The sequence below is a fragment of the Oncorhynchus masou genome, chromosome 21 (genome assembly GCF_036934945.1).
Source record: "Oncorhynchus masou masou isolate Uvic2021 chromosome 21, UVic_Omas_1.1, whole genome shotgun sequence".
NCBI lineage: Eukaryota > Metazoa > Chordata > Actinopteri > Salmoniformes > Salmonidae > Oncorhynchus > Oncorhynchus masou.
In genome coordinates this window covers 26,596,239-26,616,486 of record NC_088232.1, presented here as the reverse complement: position 1 = coordinate 26,616,486, position 20,248 = coordinate 26,596,239, and the positions used below count along the sequence as shown (strand labels likewise).

The 20,248-nt window shown below is 44.1% G+C and overlaps 1 protein-coding gene across 9 annotated transcripts in view; it reads left to right on the top strand.

Annotated features, from left to right (window-relative positions):
- LOC135508025 (ral GTPase-activating protein subunit alpha-1-like) overlaps positions 1-20,248 on the top strand; it is a 79,274-nt gene that overhangs the window by 14,314 nt on the left and 44,712 nt on the right. For 4 of the 9 annotated variants that reach the window (XM_064927920.1, XM_064927912.1, XM_064927914.1 and 1 more), the window contains exons 2-19: positions 4,335-4,445; positions 4,536-4,585; positions 5,835-5,892; positions 6,407-6,450; positions 6,684-6,861; positions 7,089-7,204; positions 10,833-10,971; positions 11,416-11,630; positions 12,072-12,329; positions 14,513-14,695; positions 14,919-14,990; positions 15,135-15,283; positions 15,591-15,714; positions 16,118-16,287; positions 16,443-16,510; positions 16,652-16,828; positions 17,548-17,688; positions 18,565-20,043. In XM_064927920.1, coding sequence (XP_064783992.1) covers positions 4,335-4,445; positions 4,536-4,585; positions 5,835-5,892; positions 6,407-6,450; positions 6,684-6,861; positions 7,089-7,204; positions 10,833-10,971; positions 11,416-11,630; positions 12,072-12,329; positions 14,513-14,695; positions 14,919-14,990; positions 15,135-15,283; positions 15,591-15,714; positions 16,118-16,287; positions 16,443-16,510; positions 16,652-16,828; positions 17,548-17,688; positions 18,565-20,043 — 3,732 coding nt within the window. The remainder of the gene's footprint in view (positions 1-4,334; positions 4,446-4,535; positions 4,586-5,834; positions 5,893-6,406; positions 6,451-6,683; positions 6,862-7,088; positions 7,205-10,832; positions 10,972-11,415; positions 11,631-12,071; positions 12,330-14,512; positions 14,696-14,918; positions 14,991-15,134; positions 15,284-15,590; positions 15,715-16,117; positions 16,288-16,442; positions 16,511-16,651; positions 16,829-17,547; positions 17,689-18,564; positions 20,044-20,248) is intronic. The other 5 variants (XM_064927918.1, XM_064927919.1, XM_064927913.1 and 2 more) reach the window with 4 other exon arrangements.

Genomic DNA, 20,248 nt, shown 5'->3' with positions numbered 1-20,248 from the left:
TGGAGCCCCAGGTCGAGGGAGATTATCAGTGGTCTTGTATGTCTTCCATTTCCTAATAATTGCTCCCACAGTTGATTTCTTCAAACCAAGCTGCTTACCTATTGCAGATTCAGTCTTCCCAGTCTGGTGCAGGTCTACAATGTTGTTTCTGGTGTCCTTTGACAGCTCTTTGGTCTTGGCCATAGTGGAGTTTGGAGTGTGACTGTTTGAGGTTGTGGACAGGTGTCTTTTATACTGATAACAAGTTCAAACAGGTGCCATTAATACAGGTAACGAGTGGAGGACAGAGGAGCCTCTTAAAGAAGATGTTACAGGTCTGTGAGAGCCAGAAATCTTGCTTGTTTGTAGGTGACAAAAAATACTTATTTTCCACCATAATTTGCAAATACATTCATTAAAAATCCTACAATGTGATTTTTCTGGATTTTTTTTATTTTCTCATTTTGTCTGTCATAGTTAAAGTGTAGCTATGATGAAAATTACAGGCCTCTCTCATCTTTTAAAGTGGGAGAACTCACACAATTGGTGGCTGACTATAAATACTTTTTTGACCCACTGTACCTCTATTAGATGTTCTTATAGGCACTTTAGTATTGCCAGTGTGTCAGTATAGCTTCCGTCCCAATCCTCGCTCCTCCCTGGGCTCGAACCAGCAACACAACAACAACAGCCACCCTCGAAGCAACGTTACCCATGCAGAGCAAGGGGAACAACTACTAGAAGGCTCAGAGCGAATGATGTTTGAAACACTATTAGCGCACGTTAACGAGCTAGCCATTTCACTTTGGTTAAACAGCGCAATGCTTGACGCACAACGAAGAGCTGCTGGCAAAACTCACTGCCTACCACCGCTCAGTCAGATACTTAGATACTTCTATGCTTGTATTCTCAGTCAGATTATATGCAACGCAGGACACGCTAGATAATATCTAGTAATATCATCAACCATGGGTAGTTAACTAGTGATTATGATTGATTGTTTTTTTTAAAGATAAGTTTAATGCTAGCTAGCAACTTACCTTGGCTTACTGCATTCGCGTAACAGGCAGTCTCCTTGTGGAGTGCAACGAGAGAGAGGCAGGTCGTTATTGCGTTGGACTAGTTAACTGTAAGGTTGCAAGATTGGATCCCCCGAGCTGAAAAGGTGAAAATCTGTCCCTGAACAAGGCAGTTAACCTACCGTTCCTAGGCCGTCATTGAAAATAAGAATGTGTTATTAACTGACTTGTCTAGTTAAATAAAGGTATAAAAAATAAAATAAAAATCGGCGCCCAAAAATACCAAATTCCGATTGTTATGAAAACTTGAAATCGGTCCTTATAAATCGGCCCTTCCGATTAATCAGTCGACCTCTAGTTCTTTGCCCTGCACCCGTCTCAAGCTGGACCTCCGTCTGTCCTGGCTTTTCTCTGAAGGAACGAAAGGCTTATGGCCCAGAGGAAGCGACAGCAGGCTGGTCATGGGATGCACGGAGAGGTGTTGCATGGATGGAGATGGACTGTCATAGAGAGTGGCGTTGGGGTTAGGTTGTTTAGGAGAAGTGTCTGAGCTCTGTGTAATGTTACTATAATGGTAGACTACACATATTAACTTGTTCAGTTCAGAGTCTGTCCCATCAGTTATGTGAGATATGCGCCATATATCCCTTAGAGGTCAGAGAAGAGCTCTTGGAGCCTGTTGATGTGTCTGTGCGTGTGGCACCAGTGAGAGCGTTTCCAAAATTTGTCCTCAAGAAAAATTGGTTCTCAACTCCTGAGTCACTGCTGTAGGCCTAGTATTTTTCTAATTATTCAGACCAGGAAAAAAATGACTGTTGGAAGCATTTTACAAAAGGTTAGCTAAATCACACATCCTCTCTTCCTGATTCATCCATCCTCTCCTCTCTGGGTCTGTTCAGGATTACAGGGGGAAATCATGTCACGGGGGATTTAAAAGCCTCTTCGCTGAGATTCTCCAGTGTTCCGTAAGACTGGAAAGAAAGGGAGGACGGATGCTTCCATGTGTCTCCCTTTTCCTGTAGTGTTTTCCCACTGGCAAGCTTCTCAACACTGTCCTGGCAACGTCCTCCACAAGACCCTCCCTGGCTGATTAGTGTGTAAATTAATTTTGGATAGGCAGCAGGCAGATCCTCAAGGCTAATTCGTTGTTATACTGACCATCTGACACTCTCCCTATGATCTGTGTGTATGTGTGTGTCAGGGTTTCCGTTGGCAAAATGTGGCACCGGACATTTGACAGACAGCATTTTAATATACTGGACATTTTGAGAAATGTACCTGACCCCATATGCGTTGGGTGCATAACCAGATCACGGCATCCACCAACTGTACTCAGAATGGCAGAAATCACATTTAGATTATAGTAATTCATATTAACAGAACATGCAAGTCGAGGATGCAACAATGTACGGTCCTGTCCGTCTTACCGAATTCTGATGCGCACTTTGAAGGTAATAGAATAACTGTCCACATTAACTTTTTCTCAGCCAACAAGATGAGTTACGAACAGAAAAATAAGTAGCCTCTGTTAGAGGTAGATTCATCGGAATGGCTGATTTAATTAGGGCCGATTTCAAGTTTTCATAACAATTGGAAATTTGGGCGCCAATTTCTGTTTAAAAATAAAAAATTATTATACCTTTTATTTAACTAGGCAAGTCAGTTAAGAACACATTCTTATTTTCAATGACTGCCAATGAACTGTGGGTTAACTGCCTTGTTCAGGGGCAGAACGACAGATTTTCACAGTTTTCTAGTCCAATGCTCTAACCATTGCACTCCACGAGTAGCCTGCCTGTTACGTGAATGCAGTAGAAGCCAAGGTAAATTTGCTAGCTAGTATTAAACTTATCTTATAAAAGACAATCATAATCACTAGTTATAACTACTAATCCAGTTTAGCAGGCAATATTAACCAGGTGAAATTGTATTATTTCTCTTGCGTTCATTGCACGCAGAGTCAGGGTATATGCAACAGTTTGGGCTGCCTGGCTCATTGCTAACTAAGTTGATAGAATTTTACAGAATTATGACATAACATTGAAGGTTGTGCAATGGAACAAGAACATTTAGACTTAGGGATGCCACCCGTTAGATAAAATACAGAACGGTTCCGTATTTCACTGAAATAATAAATGTTTTGTTTTTGAAATGATAGTTTCCTGATTCGATCATATTAATGACTAAAAGCTCGTATTTCTGTGTGTTATTATGTTATAATTAAGTCTGATTTGATAGAGCCGTCTGACTGAGCAGCAGCAGGCCCGTAATCATTCATTCAAACATTTTGCCAGCAGCTCTTCGCAAGCACAGCGCTGTTTATGACTTCAAGCATATCAGCCTAATGGCTGGTGTAACCAATGTGAAATGACTAGCTTGTTAGCTGGGTGTGCGGTAATACTGTTTCAAACGTCACTCGCTTTTAGATTTGGAGTAGTTATTCCCCTTGCGCCGCAGTCTTTGTGGAGCGATGGGTAACGCTGCTTCGAGTGTGGCTGTTGTTGATGTGTTCCTGGTTCGAGCCCAGGTATGGGCGAGGAGGGGGACGGAAGCTATACTGTTACACTGGCAATACTATAGTGCCTATAAGAACGTCCAATAGTCAAAGGTATATGAAATACAAATTGTATAGAGAGAAATAGTTCTATAAATACTATATTAACTACAACCTAAAACCTCTTACATTGGAATATTGAAGTTTCACGTTAAAAGGAACCACCAACTTTCAGATGTTCTCATGTTCTGAGCAAGGAACTTAAATGTTAGCTTTTTTACATGGCACATATTTTACATGGCACACATTTTTACATGGCACATATTACTTTCTTGTCCAACACTTTTGTTTTTGCAATTTTATTTATCGTCTTTTCTATAAAAAATATTGTCCAAAAGCCAGCTATTACCGGCTAACGGAAACCCTGGTGTGTGTGTGTGTGCGTGTGCCCACTCAGCCAGGACAGTGCCAGGGGTCCGGTGCCTCTGAGCGTTCACCCCTATTATCACTGTCTGTGTGTGTCACATGAGACCATAAACACTCGTCGGTCAGTCGGTATTCTCTGAGCCATGGCTTACGATGTCAAGGTCACACTGCTAAGTGTTTGTCCACCACTACCGTTGTTGTAGAAGTGTTGTGTTCTTTATTTGGGTTAATAGCCCCTCGAGGCGTATAGCTCTGACGTAATTGATAATGGGCGGGAAAATGACTGAGAATAAGCAGTGACTGGCTGACTCCACTTCGAAGTACAGTTATAGCTACAGTAGGGCCACAAGCTTGTTCTGACCATGTGACCTGACCCCTCTCGCGCTCTCTTGCTTTTTCTCTCACTCTCTCTGCAGAAAATGCTGAGTCGGGGGATCTGAAGCACTTCTTTGACCAGTACTACTCTCACATCTACTATGTGTTCTTTGAGAACTTTGTCACCATTGAAGTCAGTCTCAAACAAAAAGGTGAGAATACAAGGTCAAGAATACTCTGGTTTGTTGGCATGACACCGGTATTGTTTAAGCCACTTCCTCACATTCATATCTCTTTTGTAGGTCACAAATCGCAAAGGGAAGAACTTGACTCCATTCTATTCATATTTGAGGTAAGACTGTTACTTCTGAAATATTGGGGGGTTGTTTTAAATGTCACAATTCTTGTGTGATGGCATTTTATTTGATTGGTCGATAATACACAGAATTCCTAGAAAGTAGAATGGAGTAGGTGTAACGGAGGGTTAGCCTAAGCAGGTAAGGGTGTAGGCTACTGTAAATCTGAGATTAGGGTGCTTCTGAATGTTTTCTAAAGTTGGTTTGTCAACTCCTCAATCCCCATGTGTGAAATCTCCCCCAGACCTTGAGTGTGGAGCCATTGAAACAGGCATATGCCTGGCCACGGGATGTTTTCAGACTGGAGGCTACATTCACTGAGGCCTCAAGGCTTGTAGCGAGATGTTCTATTTAGATTTCAAGGATCTACATGATCTCACATCTCTCACTCACACTTTGACAATAAGTATTTAAGATGACTTAGTTGTTTTAGGCACGTGTGTGATATTTATAGACACATGCGTTGAACTGAGAGGCTGGTTTTTGGTCCAAACAAAATGGGTCTGTTTGCCAAACAGCTAATGGCCTTTTATCAGTTGACATGGGGTGTGAATTAGTCATGTGGCATTACATCTTCGTAGTGTCCTTACGGGGAGGGCCAAGTCCACATGCTGCAGTTGACCTTTGCATGTAAGCATTTCACTGTGCTGTTTTACACCTGCTGTATCATGTGCACATGACAAATAAACCTCACAACTAAGATCACTGCCAATTCCCTGAGAGAATTGAGTGTCAGAGTGACAGTGCTTAAGTACATTTACATTGTAGTCTTTTAGCAGACGCTCTTATCCAGAGCGACTTAAAGGAGCAATTATGGTTAAGTGCCTTGCTCAAGGGCACATCAGCAGATGCGTCCCCTAGTCCGCTCTGGGATTCGAACCAGCAACCTTTCAGTTACTGTCCTGGCCTCTTAACCGTTTGGCTGCCTGTTTCGGGTGTTGCAATGTGTGGGATTAGACAAACTATTGTAATGTAGGTTTATGTTCGTCTTTCTTTCAAAGATGTCCATGGGAAGGTGTGTCTTCAACTCACCTCTCCCAGGTTGCCTCATGGTCTTCTTCTTGAGATATCTACCGCTTAGCTGGTTACCTCGTCCATAACAGAGGCGAGGCGTCTGACAGACTACTTGGATAATTGCCCATATATTCCACAACGAAGATAGATTATTTTGTTTCAACACGATAGTAATACCGACACTGGCCTAAATACCATTTCTGACTGTTGTAATTTATGTTCTGTTTACAGAAGATTCTGCAACTCCTACCAGAACGAATACACGGACGATGGCAGTTCCACAGCATAGGTACATTTATATTAGGCCCTTGTACATGTTGTGCCATTGTGAGTGTGGACGTTTTTATCAGCTACCGTGTGTGGGAGTGCGTGTTTTTTTTTGTCTCTAGATTTGACCTAATCAGACATTTTGTCCCATGTGTTTGAAATCAGGTTAGGCCAGTTTCATGTGTATTGGGCCCACGCACTCCTCCCTTGCCAATGTCTCTTAGTTCTGGCTGTAGCAAATTGATTTCCTACATGATTTGTAACATGCGTTTGGAGTGAGAACGGGAGGAAAGTAGAGCGCAGCGCTGCCCTCTCCTCACCCCTCCACTAGGTGGTCTCTCCTTTTCCACTGCACTGAGACCACTGTGCAGTTGGATACAAAGGCCACCCAGAGAAAGACAGAGAATGCCATGGACCTGGGGATTAGGGTCTCCTAGGTCTGACCGAGTACTCTGACATGTGCTGTAGTACTGGGGGGGGGGGGGGCTTGCTGGTTATTCATATTCTGGTTGATGTGAATTGTTCTTCCCTCACAGGCCTCATCCTAAAGAAGCTGTTGCATACTGGGAACTCTTTAAAGGTATATCAGATTGGTTCTTCACTCGTCAGTAGCATAGCCAGTAGCCAACTTGCCTCTGATTGATGTACAACTTTTGTTTTTGTAATAGTCTTCCTGTTTTTCTTTTCTCTTCCTATTTCGCAATGGTGTTGACTGCTGTGTGCATTTGGTAATGGTATGCTAATAGAAATAGACTGGCTAGAGTCAATTTCTATGAGTATGTCCCTGACTGTCTCTCTCTTTCTCCCCTGTAGATCCGAAGGGAGGGTGTGCGTCTGTTCCTGTTATGGATGCAGGCCTTGCAGGGAAACGCACTGAGAGAGCAGCTATGGATATTTGCCTGTCTGATCCCAGGCTTCCCATCCCCTCAGTCAGAGCTGGGACCCCGTACCCTGGACAACCTGGTGAACCCTCCTCTCAGCCTTCAGGAGAGTCAGTATTAATGTTTTGTTTCTAAACCTGTTACCTTGTTCGTGACATGTTATTAGGAAGAAGCTTGAGGGCCCAACAAATATTTCATATTCAAACTGATATGGCCAATTTCAAATTTAATTGTCATACAGGTACTAAATTATTGAACACGTAACTGTGGGTGTACCTCTCAAGGTGTTGATTCTGCTGCATTTGTTCCTTTCTCTTCCCTTCTTCCATTCCTTCAGCTCAAGTGACTCCAGAAGAGATCAGTCCCCTGGTTCCTCCACAGTCAGGGGATAAGGGACAGGAAGACCTCACAGGATACTTTCTGGAGGCTCTTCTGAAATACATGGTAAACCAGGTACTCTTCCCTTTATTACTAACACTGCTAACATGCTTGGCGTGGATGCAGCATTACCTACTCCGAGCGGCAAGCCTTTTGACATGGCCTTCTGTCTGTTTGCAAGCGCAAACGGTGGTAACCGCCTGAAAAGTGGCTTACGTCATTTTAAATAAGCTTGTGTAACGGAGTTAAGAACGTGCCGTAAAGGCCCGCTACTGCTAGCTTGAAATTTTGCGGATGGAGCCATCCAATCAGTACCGTTTTGGGTGGCTCAACCCATTACAACGTTGTCAAGGAGCAAGGTCACGTGTGTTGCAAAGCAGAGGATCACTGGTTCAACCTCAGTTTGGGGAGGTTGGATAGTGGAATAAGCAACACACTGACCACCATTACATTTTGCATCTGCATGCTTTCGCTGCAGTGTACTGTACGCTGACACACACTGACTGAGCTAATGGCTGTGCTGCTTTCTCTCTCCGTGGCTTTCCCAGACAAAGCCTCCTCTCCCTGCATGTCTCTTATCCTGTCTGTTATTCTTTGTTTACAGTAGTCTCTTGTTGTGTTGAGGGTGTTCTCATGAAACCAGTTGTAACCACGGCAGTAGCAAATAGATTTAGAAAACCATGATGCATCTGCAACAATCAACTATCATTCTGAAGGCTAAGATGCTTAGTTTATGGTACAGTATCTTATTTTAAATACACCAATTGTGTACATTCCACCCCAAATTCTCATTACTGAAATGCGTCCAGATTAAATACTTCAGTTATTATATACAATTTTACTTTAGAAAAACACAATGTTGCTGTGGTTTGTCCATAAATCATACAAATTGTATACTAGTTGAAGTTTACATTAAACTATAATTTTTAAGTAAAAAAAAGTCTGGTCATGTTTCTCAATACCGTAACACTTTTTCATGTTGCTTGATTTTTTTTAAATAAAGTTTTATCCATGATGTTTCTTCTAGAGAAGTAGTCCTTAGACGAGCACAAGTTAACGTAATTTCTTCACTTATATGTCTCCAGAATGAGTATCTTATTCTCAAACACCCACTTGGGGAAAAAGAGAACCATTACCTTACCAACACGGAGGCATGAATGGGCTTTAGTAATGTGGTTGCTGTTTGCTGACTGATAATGGCTGTCTCCTGTTACTTTCAGATTGAGCTCAGGGCCTCTCATTACCGAAACACAACTTTCTCATTACTGGATCATTTTTAGATCAATTTTGGTAATACGAACCTTCATTTCGGTAATGACAATAAGCTAATTCTAGTAAGGTATAATCAGTGGGTGTACTGTGCTCTGGTCACCTCAATTATTTACTAGAACTGCTTACACCTATTGTATAGATTTTTTTGTAAAAAAGAATTTGATTAAGTAAGGGTTGTCAATAAATATGGGTATTTAAACCCCATTTAATTGACATAAAGCCACAATCTAGAGTTTGTGTTTTCAGCAAAGAGCAACCCCACCATTAAAAATGACATCTATACACAAGCTATTATAACAGACAAGAATCACAAAAGGTTTTTGTAAATAGAGAAATGGCACTTAACAAAAAATAAATGTACACTGAACAAAAATGTAAACACAACATGCAACAATTTAAAAGATTTGAAATTGTAACTGAGTTACAGTTCATTTAAGGAAATCAGTCAATATAAATACATTCATTAGGCCCTAATGAATGTATTCAGACCCCTGGACTTTTCCCATATTTTATGTTCCAGCCTTATTCTAAAATGAATTAAATATTTTTTTTCCTGTCATCAATCTACACACACTACCCCATAATGACAAATCATAAACCCGGAAATATCACATTTATATAAGTATTCAAGCCCTTTACTCAGTACTTTGTTGAAGCAGCTTTGGCAGTGATTACAGCCTTGAGTCTTCTTGGGTATGATCCTACAAACTTGGCACACCTGTATTTGGGGAGTTTCTCACATTCTTCTCTGCAGATCCTGAGTGCTCTGGAGCAGATTTTCATCAAGGATCTCTCTGTACATTGCTCCGTTCATCTTTCCCTTGGTCCTGACTAGTCTCCAAGTCTCTGCCGCTGAGAAACATCCCCACCGCATGATGCTGCCACCACCATGCTTCACCTTTTGGATGATGCCAGGTTTTCTCCAGGCGTGACACTTGGCATTCAGGCCAAAGAGTTCAATCTTGGTTTCATCTGACTAGAGAATCTTGTCTCTCATGGTCTTGAGTTTTTTTTTTTTTTTTTTTTTTTTTACAGAGGAGTGGCTTCCGTCTGGCCACTCTACCATTTAGGTCTGATTGGTGGAGTGCTGCAGAGATGGTTGTCTTTCTGGAAGGTTCTCCCATCTCCACAGAGGAACTCTGGAGCTCTGTTTGAGTGACCATCGGGTTCTCGGTCACCTCCCTGACCAAGGCCCTTCTTCCCTGATTGCTCAGTTTGGCCGGGCAGCCAGCTCTAGGAAGAGTCTTGGTGGTTCCAATCTTCTTCCATGTAAGACTGATGGAGGCCACTGTGCTCTTGGGGACCATCAATGCTGCAGACATTTTTTGGTAACCTTCCCCAGATCTGTGCCTCGACACAATCCTGTCTCGGAGCACTACGGACAATTCCTTCAACCTCATGGCTTGGTTTTTGCTCTGACATGCAATGTCAACTGGGGGACCTTATCAACTGGTGTGCCTTTCTAAATCCTGTCCAATCCATTGAATATACCACATGTTTCTACAACTTGATTGGAGTCCACATCTCAAGGATGGTCATTGGAAACAGGATGCACCTGACCTCAATTTCAAGTCTCTTAGCAAAGGGTCTGAATACTTATGTAGATAAGGTATTTCTGTTTATTTTTTAATAATTTGCGAAGATTTCTAAACCTTTTTTCGTTTTGTCTTTTTGAGGTACTGTATGTAGATTGATGAAGAAATGTTTGTCTTTAATCCATTTTAGAATTAGTCTGTAATGTAACAAAATGTGGAAAAAGTCCAGGTCTGAATGCATTCCGAATGCACTCTATGGATTTCACATGACTGGGCCTGGGAGGGCATAGACCCCCCCCAGCCAATAACAGCGTTTTCCCCACAAAAGGGCTTTATGACAGACAGAAATATTCCTCAGTATACTGTGTGACAACTGCACATTTTATTGGCTTTTTATTGTCCCCATCACAAGCTGCACCTGTGTAATGATCATGCTGTTTTATCAGCTTCTTGATATGCCACACCTGTCAGGTGAATGGATTATCTTGGCAAAGTAGAAATACTCACTAACAGGGATGTAAACAAGTGTGCATTTGAGAGAGATAATATTTGGTAGTATGGACCAACACTGCATGTTTCATTTATATTTCTGTTCAGTATATTTGTTTTTACTTTTGTTTAACTCAGGCATTTTCATAAGGTGAGCAATGTTAAAAATATTAGAAATTGATTCGGACTTCAAAAACTGTTGTGGTAATGATAATTTTGGCGTCTGTAGTTGTAGAAATTGTTGTAAAATGCATAATATCTGATCAGCAAACATAACCATAGTTATGAATTCGATAAATACAGATCGTGATTTTCGAGGTATTGTGGTAGGATTTTTGTTTTGTTTTTTGTTGTTGTCAAGTGCCAATTTCATGAGAATCACCCTGTTGTTGTCTTATACCCTGCAGGCCAAAAGTCTGGAGTGGAAGTGCAAAGATAACCACGAGAAGGGCTTCGCATTCCTGTTTGGAAACTTCAAGAAATATTACCTGCCGCACATATTCCCTAACTTTTCCAAGGAGACCAGTTTGTACCATCCCATACTGGGTGAGGAGAACATCTGAATTAGTATGAGATAAACAAACAGAAACTGATTTTTAGTTTTGCATTATACTATAGTGGTGCAGTGTGCATAAAAGTCAATTGATACCCTTTTTGACACTACTGAGCCGTGTTATACATACATTCTTTGACGTAGCTCGTCCTAATACTTCTATATTTCTTCATTCTTTTCATTTTAGCTTTATGTGTTGTGTATTGTTAGATATGACTGCACCTTTGGAGCTAGGAACACAAGCATTTTACGACAACCACAGTAACATCTGATAAATATGTGTATGCGACCAATACAATTTGATATGACCATATGCTTAAACCATGCCGGAAAGAAAATATCAGAGCCAGCACAGTACGGGTGGCACAATGGTGTGAGAAGGGGGCTAGCGTAACATCCTTATTCTCTATTCACCCTGTCTGTCTGCCCCCCCCCAGAGGTTCCATCAATGAGACCAAAGCCTTACTACAGTGTGGTGAAGAAAGACCCAGAGACCAACGAGGCAGTGTACTGTACCAAGGAGAGCCTCCTCAACGCCCGGGTCATCTTCATCCGCTGGCTGGTGTCCTTCTGGCTGGAGCCACGCTCCAACACTGGAACACACATCCCCGGGGTGGACGGAGAGAGGGAGAGCGTGCCAAAGAACATCCAGGTAATCACTATATACACACCCGAGGGGAGAGTTCGCCAGGGTTAGCACAATGTATAGTGTCAAGGTACATGGATGGAACGTTTGGGCACATGGCAGCCGGGCTACTGGACAACAATTTCTACTAGCCCGGGTCCACAATTTATGCCATGCAATATTTTCCATCCCTGTCTAGTTATCATAGAGAGACTGTGCCAAAAAATATCTGTGTATGTCATGCGGGCATCACACTTGAGGGAAGTTAAGAGGTATGAAGAGTTAGCATAATTATATCTTCACATTAAACCCGGGCTCTGGGACAGCTTTTGAGTTGTGATATTGCTCGGTCTGTGGGTTATACTAGTGAATCTCCAACACATGCTTTGTGTTACATATATATTTGCCAGGCCTTATTAAAGCTGTACGGTGGTCACTGATGATTGTGTTTCTCTGGTTGTCTCCCAGAGGGCAGCAGCTGGGCTGGCAGGGCGGGGACATGGGCTAGGGGATGACTTGGGCCCCAGGGCAGACAGCCTGGATGGAGGGATAGGTTGTGAGAAGGAGCAGTCCCACTCCAACACCTCCACCCTGACAGAGAGGGAGCCCAGCTCCTCCAGCCTGTGTAGTATGGACGAGGAGCACCTCACTGACATGGAGGTTGTGAGAAGAGTCCTCTGTTCCTCCAGGACCAATGTCAACTTCATCACTGAGATTTTCCGACAGGTACAGCACACCTACTCACACAGTGCATTGTGTTTGGCTGGTGCTGTTTGTAAAAAATACATTTTAGTCCTTGGGATCAATACATTTCTTCTACTACTACTGGGTCATTCCAAACAAAATCCCCTTTTGTTCCCTTGTTATATTTTAAGTAGAATTTGTGCACCAATATTGAATTGTAAAAGCATGTTATAGTAAAGCTGCACTATGCCGAAATTGCTCTGACCATTTCCTGGTTGCTAAAATTGTAATTGTTCCCCTAATTTCAGATTACGTGACAGTCTAGAGAATCATTGTACCATCTAAACCGCTGTGAAATATATTTCCCAAAACCAAAAATGATGTATTTTCAGCTGGTGTACAAAACTGAAAGTAAAAGATGCAAAAAATCTATTTATGAACGGGAAGCATAGGAATAGCGCACAGAACAGATTTACTGCTTCTTATACCTGCTTTCAATGCGAACGACAGATCTTTTACTCACATTTCTATGTGAATTTGTTCATGTCACCCAAAAAGTTAGACGTTGCATCTTTAAATGAAGTGCCGTTTAATATGAACCACATGGAAAATTCAGTAGGTCAGATTTCTTTATATGAATGAGGACTTGCGAAAGTGCCAAAATTCAGCAGTTTGACATGTACCTCTGTGCCCTTTTTGTGACTTCTAGAAAGGTTTTAAGATACTTAACCCCCACGATCATTAGCTAGGTTTCATGCAACTATCTATTCTAAAATCCAAATAAAGAAAATATGTGCATTTTCCCACCAGTGGTTTGTTTCCATCAAACTGACTTGCTGCAGAAGAAAAATCTGTACGTGATTAAGTAGTGCACACAAAATGTACTTTTTTGCATATCTGCATATAGCAAATGTGCCTGCTTTGGTCTTGGTATGTGCGCTCTAGCCAACAGCTCGCAGATGCAGTGCAAGAATGCTGTGCAGGTAGGCTTGTCTCCATAATGAGATGATTATATTATTATGGGGTTTTATTTGTCAATCGTCAGTCAAGCATGTCACCAGAATCAGACCCTCAATATTTTTTTGCAAATGAGCATCAAGTTCACTGTGCACTTTCACCACACTGTGAAGTTCATCATAAATGATTTCTTCTGTAGCCTAATAAACTGCATGGTTTCCGAAGTTGTAGTGGGAGGGCCACACACCATATCGTGTGACTCCAAGTTAGCTTTGATCTGATGGTTTTTATATCAATATTTGCGCATAAAGGTGTTGCCACCGCCATTTCTCACTTAATCATTTTACAGATACAAAAAGATACCACCATGTCGAACGAACAAATTATCTGTCAGCATTTATACAATTGTACCGAAACTTCCTGTTTCCATCACAGATTTGTTTATTTTTTCGGTGTGACTTTATTCGCATAAAAACTGGATGGAAACGAGGTTAGTGGAAAGCCCTTGTTTGTTGCTTTGACAAAGTCATTTCTAAAGATTTATTTCATGTGATTCGTGCTTCATTGTATGGTCACACAAACCTGTCCCTCATTTTAAGGTCATGTGAACTGATTAAAAAAAAATATATATATATAAAAAAAAAATGTTTAAAAAAAAACATTGAACATTAATAGTCAAATCATACTGTAAAAGCAGGTTAGCTGGTTCTACTCTTTTAGTTTTTTTTCTTGGTGGTGGACAACTGAGTGGGTCGAGCATAATATGTCAACTCTATTACTCATAGATAGACAGGCTAGAAATGTAAAAAAAAATATATATAAAAAAATAAAAGCTATTGTGAAGCTTGCATTCAATTGCCCCTCCCTGTTGCACACAAGCTTCCTTTCCATGTCACAAGGGGATTTATGGCAGATTTAAGATGAAATCGCCAACCCGGTTACTTTATTTGACACTTAATAGGCACATATTATATTTTTGTATTTATTTAACCTCCTTGAAATTGGGAAATCAACATGTTTTCTTAATAAGTTGAACGTGCTGTTCATGACAATGTTGAAATTAGGTGAAATCAAAGTTTTCACCAAGTTACACTACACAAAAGGGACTCATTTTGTGGAACGACCCTACATATACTAGTACTACTACACACTAAATATCCCTGTAAAAGTCTGTTATTGTGGGTCTGTATGCTCCACAGAGAGCCACTAGGATAATCTAGTCTGCTCCATTTGAATCCAGCACAGTGACGTTGTTGTGTTGTCGTCAGGCCTTCCTGTTGCCAATGTGTGAGGCTGCAGCCATGAGGAAGGTGGTGCGTGTGTACCAGGAGTGGTTTGCCCAGGAGGACAAACCTTTGTTTATGAGGGAGCCGGAGGATGAGAGGATATTTTCCACCGCCGGAGAAGTTAACCTGGAGCCTGTACCCCAGCAGGGCCCAGAGAAGGAAGAGGTGAGGGCTGGAGCTAGGGCTATGGGTGGGTGAGGAGGACCTATTCATTAGGGCACACTAAAGACAAAAATGAGTCCAGGTAGTCACTTATGTTTCAGTCAGTTTTCTTGCATTTGGTAATGAACACGACCCTCAAGACAAAGGAGACAGGCTACATCATGTCTTCATGGTTTCTCAGTCTAACATGTGTTTTGTATTTGCGCTTCTTTCTGTGTCCTCTCAGAGGGTGAATAAAGTGTCTGAGAAAGAGCTGCTGGAGTACAGTGTGCATGCAGGTGTTCAGCCCACTCTTCAGGTATGTTCTATTGGCCAACTCACACATTATGCACAATAGGCAACCATATTAAGTAATTATGTAACGATCACTAACTTCCCTCCGGTACTGTCCAGTTCCATGCCTGCCTTCAACACCGTCATCTCCCTCTCTCTTCCACCCCAGGTGTTTGTCACCAACTCGGCCAATGTGTTTCTGCTGGAACCAGCCAACGAGATGAAGATGCTGCTAGAGGAACATGTTGACATGTGCAAGAGAGTCCTTAACATCTACCGCAGCCTGGTCATGCATGAAACCATGGACCAGAAGACATGGTATAGCACAACACTAACTGAGCAGCCCATGGGTTTTAATGAGGAAGCATAGCATACATTTACGGCCAGACCCAATTTGTTCCCCACAACTCCCATTATCCTTAACTCTTCAATGTTTGCTGATCTGAGGGGTCTGGATAGGTTTAAGCAGTGTAGTGGGGGAGCTTAAATGTTTTTCCTTATACCTATAGAAGGGTTAGGGCCAATGTGGAGAGGTAGGGCCTTTCTACTTTTTGTGCAACATATCCTTATGCGACAACTTGTGGTGCATCTGCTTGTCTGTGCGTCTGACTATTTGTCTGTGCAGGGAGCAGATCCTGCTGGTCCTGCTGAGGGTAACCGAATGTGTGATGAAGAGACCTCCCTCAATCATGCCCCACGGCAAGAAGAACATGACCCTCTCAGGGAGACTGGCCGGAGCAGTCTTTCAGGTATCCAGCGTAGCACTCACAACATACATTGGCTGTGCCCTAAATGACACCGTATTCCCTATATAGTGCACTACTTTTCACCAGTGCCCATGGGGCTGATGTCAAAACTAGTGCACCATATTGGGAAGACGGAACCATTTGGGACACATACTGTGACTAACCACATGAGGGTGCTTTCTCAATGGTCTTCTCTTGATTCCTTGAATCCTCTCCTTGCTTCCCACTGACAATTTGAAAATAATTTGGGAAATGACGGAAGAGGAGGACACAAGGAATCGAGCAAAGACTTGAGAAAGAGCCATGGTACCTCCACAAACTTCCTCCGCATGAAACCTAACAAAGGGAAGTTTGTAAAGGACGTTTCTCCTTTTCATGCTAGTCTTTCTGCCTCTTCCTCTGGTAGACCCTGATAGTGGCGTGGATCAAGGGGAACCTGAACGTGTACATCTCCAGGGAGCTGTGGGACGACCTGCTGGCCGTGCTGTCCTCGCTCACCTGCTGGGAGGAGCTGGTCACAGAGTGGTCCCTCACCATGGAGACACTCACCAAGGTTCTAGCCCGCAACCTGTATAGGTAAACAGAAGAGAACGTGTGCTCGCACACACCCACTGAGGAAGGCAAAACCCAAAGGGTTTTGTTAAGACATGTTGAAAATAAAATAATATTAAAATAGAGGTTGAAATTGTAACCGAATCTAAGTGAGTGCTGGCCCCTTTTAAATGTTGTAGTCTGGACCTCAACGAGCTGCCGCTGGACAAGCTGAGCGAACAGAAACAGAAGAAACACAAAGGGAAAGGTACAACTCTATCACTGCTTTACACTCTGAGACACACTGCTTCCACTCTCTCTCGCTCTCCCTCTCTTTCCCTTTCTATTTAACTCCACAGAGACGAACCAACCTGTACCCGATCTTTCCCTTCTCTGTGTTGGTCACTAGGGGGAGCTCACGAGGGCCAGAAAATGGCTGTGGACCGTTCGTTCTCTAAGGGCTGGAGCAGGGACCAGCCTGGGAGTGGGAGCGGCCAGGCAGCAGCCATGAGGCAGCGCAGTGCCACCACCGCTGGCTCTCCGGGCATGGAGAAGGCCAGGAACACCATACGCCAGAAGACTGGGGGTTAGTGTCACAGCCAACATATTTATCATACTACATGTCTATATACTGGAGGGTTGGTTGTCTTAACCTCGTGTCAAGGTGTTTATGTTTAAAATGCTGTATGTAATGGTTCCAGTAGATCTATACATGGTACATTGTAAGGTTTTGGTGTGATGATCAATGTTGCCATTTAACTGTCGTCAAATTGACAAAGGCAAGTTATTCCTATTTTAGACCTTTATACATAATCATTGAAATGGGAAATCGGTACTGTTTTGGCGTCCTCCAGTGAAGAATCGTTAAACTGAGCAGGACGATTGCGTTGGCTTACGGAGGGCTCTGTGACCTGGCTCCTGAGAGACAGACAAGCAGACAGACAACCACACAGACAGACAGACACCTGCCTCCACACAGCAGCTTGTCACCTTTGCCTCTTCCTTGTCCTCCTCTCTCTGAAGGTCACTGCTCTCTACCTTGCTGTCACCGTCTTCACTTTTTCCCCTCACTTTCTCACCTTCTCTCCTTCCTCCTTTCCCCCTTTTTAACTTCCCCTTGTTTCTAAACTCCCCCTTTTCTATCCATTTCCTCTGTCCCTCTATTTGATGACCCCTACCATTCTTTTATTCTCTTCCTTCCCCTCCGTTCTTTCACCTCTCCTCCCTCCGTTCTTTCACCTCCTCCTTTCTCTCCTTCCTCTCCTCCCTTCTCTTTCCTCTCTTTGGCGGCCATCCGTCCCTCAGCCCTGCGTAGCTGCTCTACGGGCGACAGCCTCCTGTCCCAAGCCTTTATCCGCAGCGCTAAAAGTGCCCCTGTCCTCGTCCATCACCACCACCCTCTCCTGCCTGACTCTGTCCTCACTCCCCTAGCTGACAAGCTGGCAGGTAGAGCCCAATACTCTACGCCTGTACCTGTGTCTCTATCTGTATCTCCACCAACTTCACTTCTTCACTCACTATCTGTGTGTACTTCTTTTCTGTCTTTGCATATGTGTGTATGCAATGTTTTCTATGCTTGCGACTCCACACAGCCTGCTCGTCTTGAGGGGGGGGGGGGCTCTTGTTTGCTGCCACACCATTTCATAAACAACTGAAAGGATATTTCTCTCAGGCCAAGACTCTGGGGGTGTTTTTTAAGTTGTGTTTTTTAAGTGTTTGTCCTGCATGTGGTTTGGTGTGCCTCCCTATTCCCTATCATTGTATGGTTTTGATGACATCTGCTCCAAATGACAGATATTGTCAACCCAGAGCCGATTTTTTTTGATGAATTCTCATTTGCTATTATTGATGTATTCTAATGAGCCTTTTTCCTCTGTGGCAGATGTTTTGTCTTTTGATATGGATATTATTTGATGCAACTGAAATATTCATTTATTAACCATGAAAAGGAATGCTGTTTTTGCCATGTTTTGTGTACCATTGTTTTTGTATCCGTGAACATGCATACATAACACGTTTGGTGCTCCTGGTTCCAGCGATATTGGGTTAGAATAAACCATTGATACAAGCTCACCTACCTTCTACCACCTGATCCTCTAATCCTATACACATATATTAGATGTATAGGCAATTATAGACATGCAATTGATTTGATTTGATGCCCACAGAAGCTGCATATGGACATGTCTGCAAACTATATAAGATCATATCGCTGGACCACATTGTTGTGTATGTTACTGTTTCCATTCCCATCGCTGTATTTCCTGCATGTAGAGTTAGTAGGACCCATCTCCAGTGAGCTGTGCTCTGTGTCCCCCCCAGACATGGACGATCCCCCGATGGCATCTCGGACCCCCAGGATCCGCCACTGCTCCCAGAGCGAGGATACCCCGGCCTCGGAGTTGTTTTCGGCGTCTTGCGACCTGGACCCCCAGGGGTCCACACTCCCCCGCAGCAGCAGCGCCTCCGACATCATGGAGCCCTTCATCGCCGAGAGGGTCAAAGGTGCACTTCCTGTCCCTGACAGTCCCCCCCCTCACCCCACCACTGCTGTCTCTGTTCCCCACCACCAGGTCCTGCACCCCCCCAAACCCCCCACTACCCTAGGTAGCAGCGTGGCCTCTCTGGAGGTGGGGGATAGCATCTATGACCACCTGTGGCAGATGATAGGCCCCCGCCCCCTTGCCCCTGACTGGACTTGTGGTGGAACCTCCTTCTCCTCCACCCTCACCCAGTCCTCCGAGAGAGAGGAGGAGGGGGAGACTGAGGGTGAGGAGGACCTGCTTAGCTCTCTCAGGGAGTATCTGATGCAAAGAAGCCTGGAGGAGGGAGGTGGAGGGGGTGGGGGGGGTGGCCCTAGTGAGGCTGTGGAAGGTAGCGCTGTGACGGTACAGTCAGGGTCACAGCAGGTCAGGAGACAGGTCCAGGTAAGGCAGCAGAGCAGCTTGGACTCAGCAGAGGAGGACAGTGCAGAGGCAGAGCAGCAGCCTCCTGATAGGAGCATTTATGAGTGTCTGGAGCAGAGTGATGACTGGGAGCTGGCCAGCAGGGGGTGCTCTAGTCTAGATCAGCAGGTAACTCCTCAGGGCACAGAGAATAGGGGGGAGCCCCACTTGGTCAGGCAGGATGCCACAGAGTGTGAGTATAATAACGAGACAGGAGGTTCAGGCATACAAGCCCCTCAGCCCCGGCAGCAGTCCCATTCTCTCCACCATGCCCTCAAGCCCAGGTTGGTCCGGGGCAGGCTCAAAAAGCACCACGGGGGAGGGGTGCACGTCAGTTTCCGGCCCTCCACAGAGTCTGTCCAGTTCCACAACCCTCTAGATTCCAAGGAGGCCCACTGGAGGACCAGGCTGCGCCGCCTCAGCCACTTCAGCAGCCACTCTGTAGGAGTGGGGGGGTCTGGTGGGGCAGGAGTGGGTGGGTCAAAGGGTAAAGAGAGGTCAGGAGGGGAGGGGGTGAGCGGAAATGGGGAGCAGCGTGATGGGGAGGCCAGTGGAGTGGTGGGTCATGCGACAGGGCAAGGGCGTGTCCGTCTTGGGCGCTCTGCCCTTCGGCCCCGTGGGACCCGGTCCAGATCCCAGGATGCGGAATCGGGGATCAGTCCCTCTCGGCAGCAGCAGGGGGCTCTGTTGGGCGGTGTGTATAAATCTGTGGTCCATGCTCTCTCCAAGCCCAAGGCCCACGCCTCCGGCTCAGCGTCTCCCCAGCGGCACAGCAAAGCCCCCGGCGGGGCCACAGAGGCGCCCCTGAGGGACCTGTACACTCATGTATTGGGCTATTTTGGAAGAAAAGCACCAGGTGAGAGACTTCAGTTGCGTTGCTGTGCTCCAAGGCACTACCACAACATGGAAAACAAAACGACAAAACAAAAACACAAAGCACCACCGTTCTATCTCCTCCATCTTTTCCGTTTTTAATTAACAGTTTTTTGCTGAATGTGGATTGAATTGAAGCTTTTTTTTGTGTTTCCTGTTTTAAAGTACTGTAGCTGACACAATCCAAA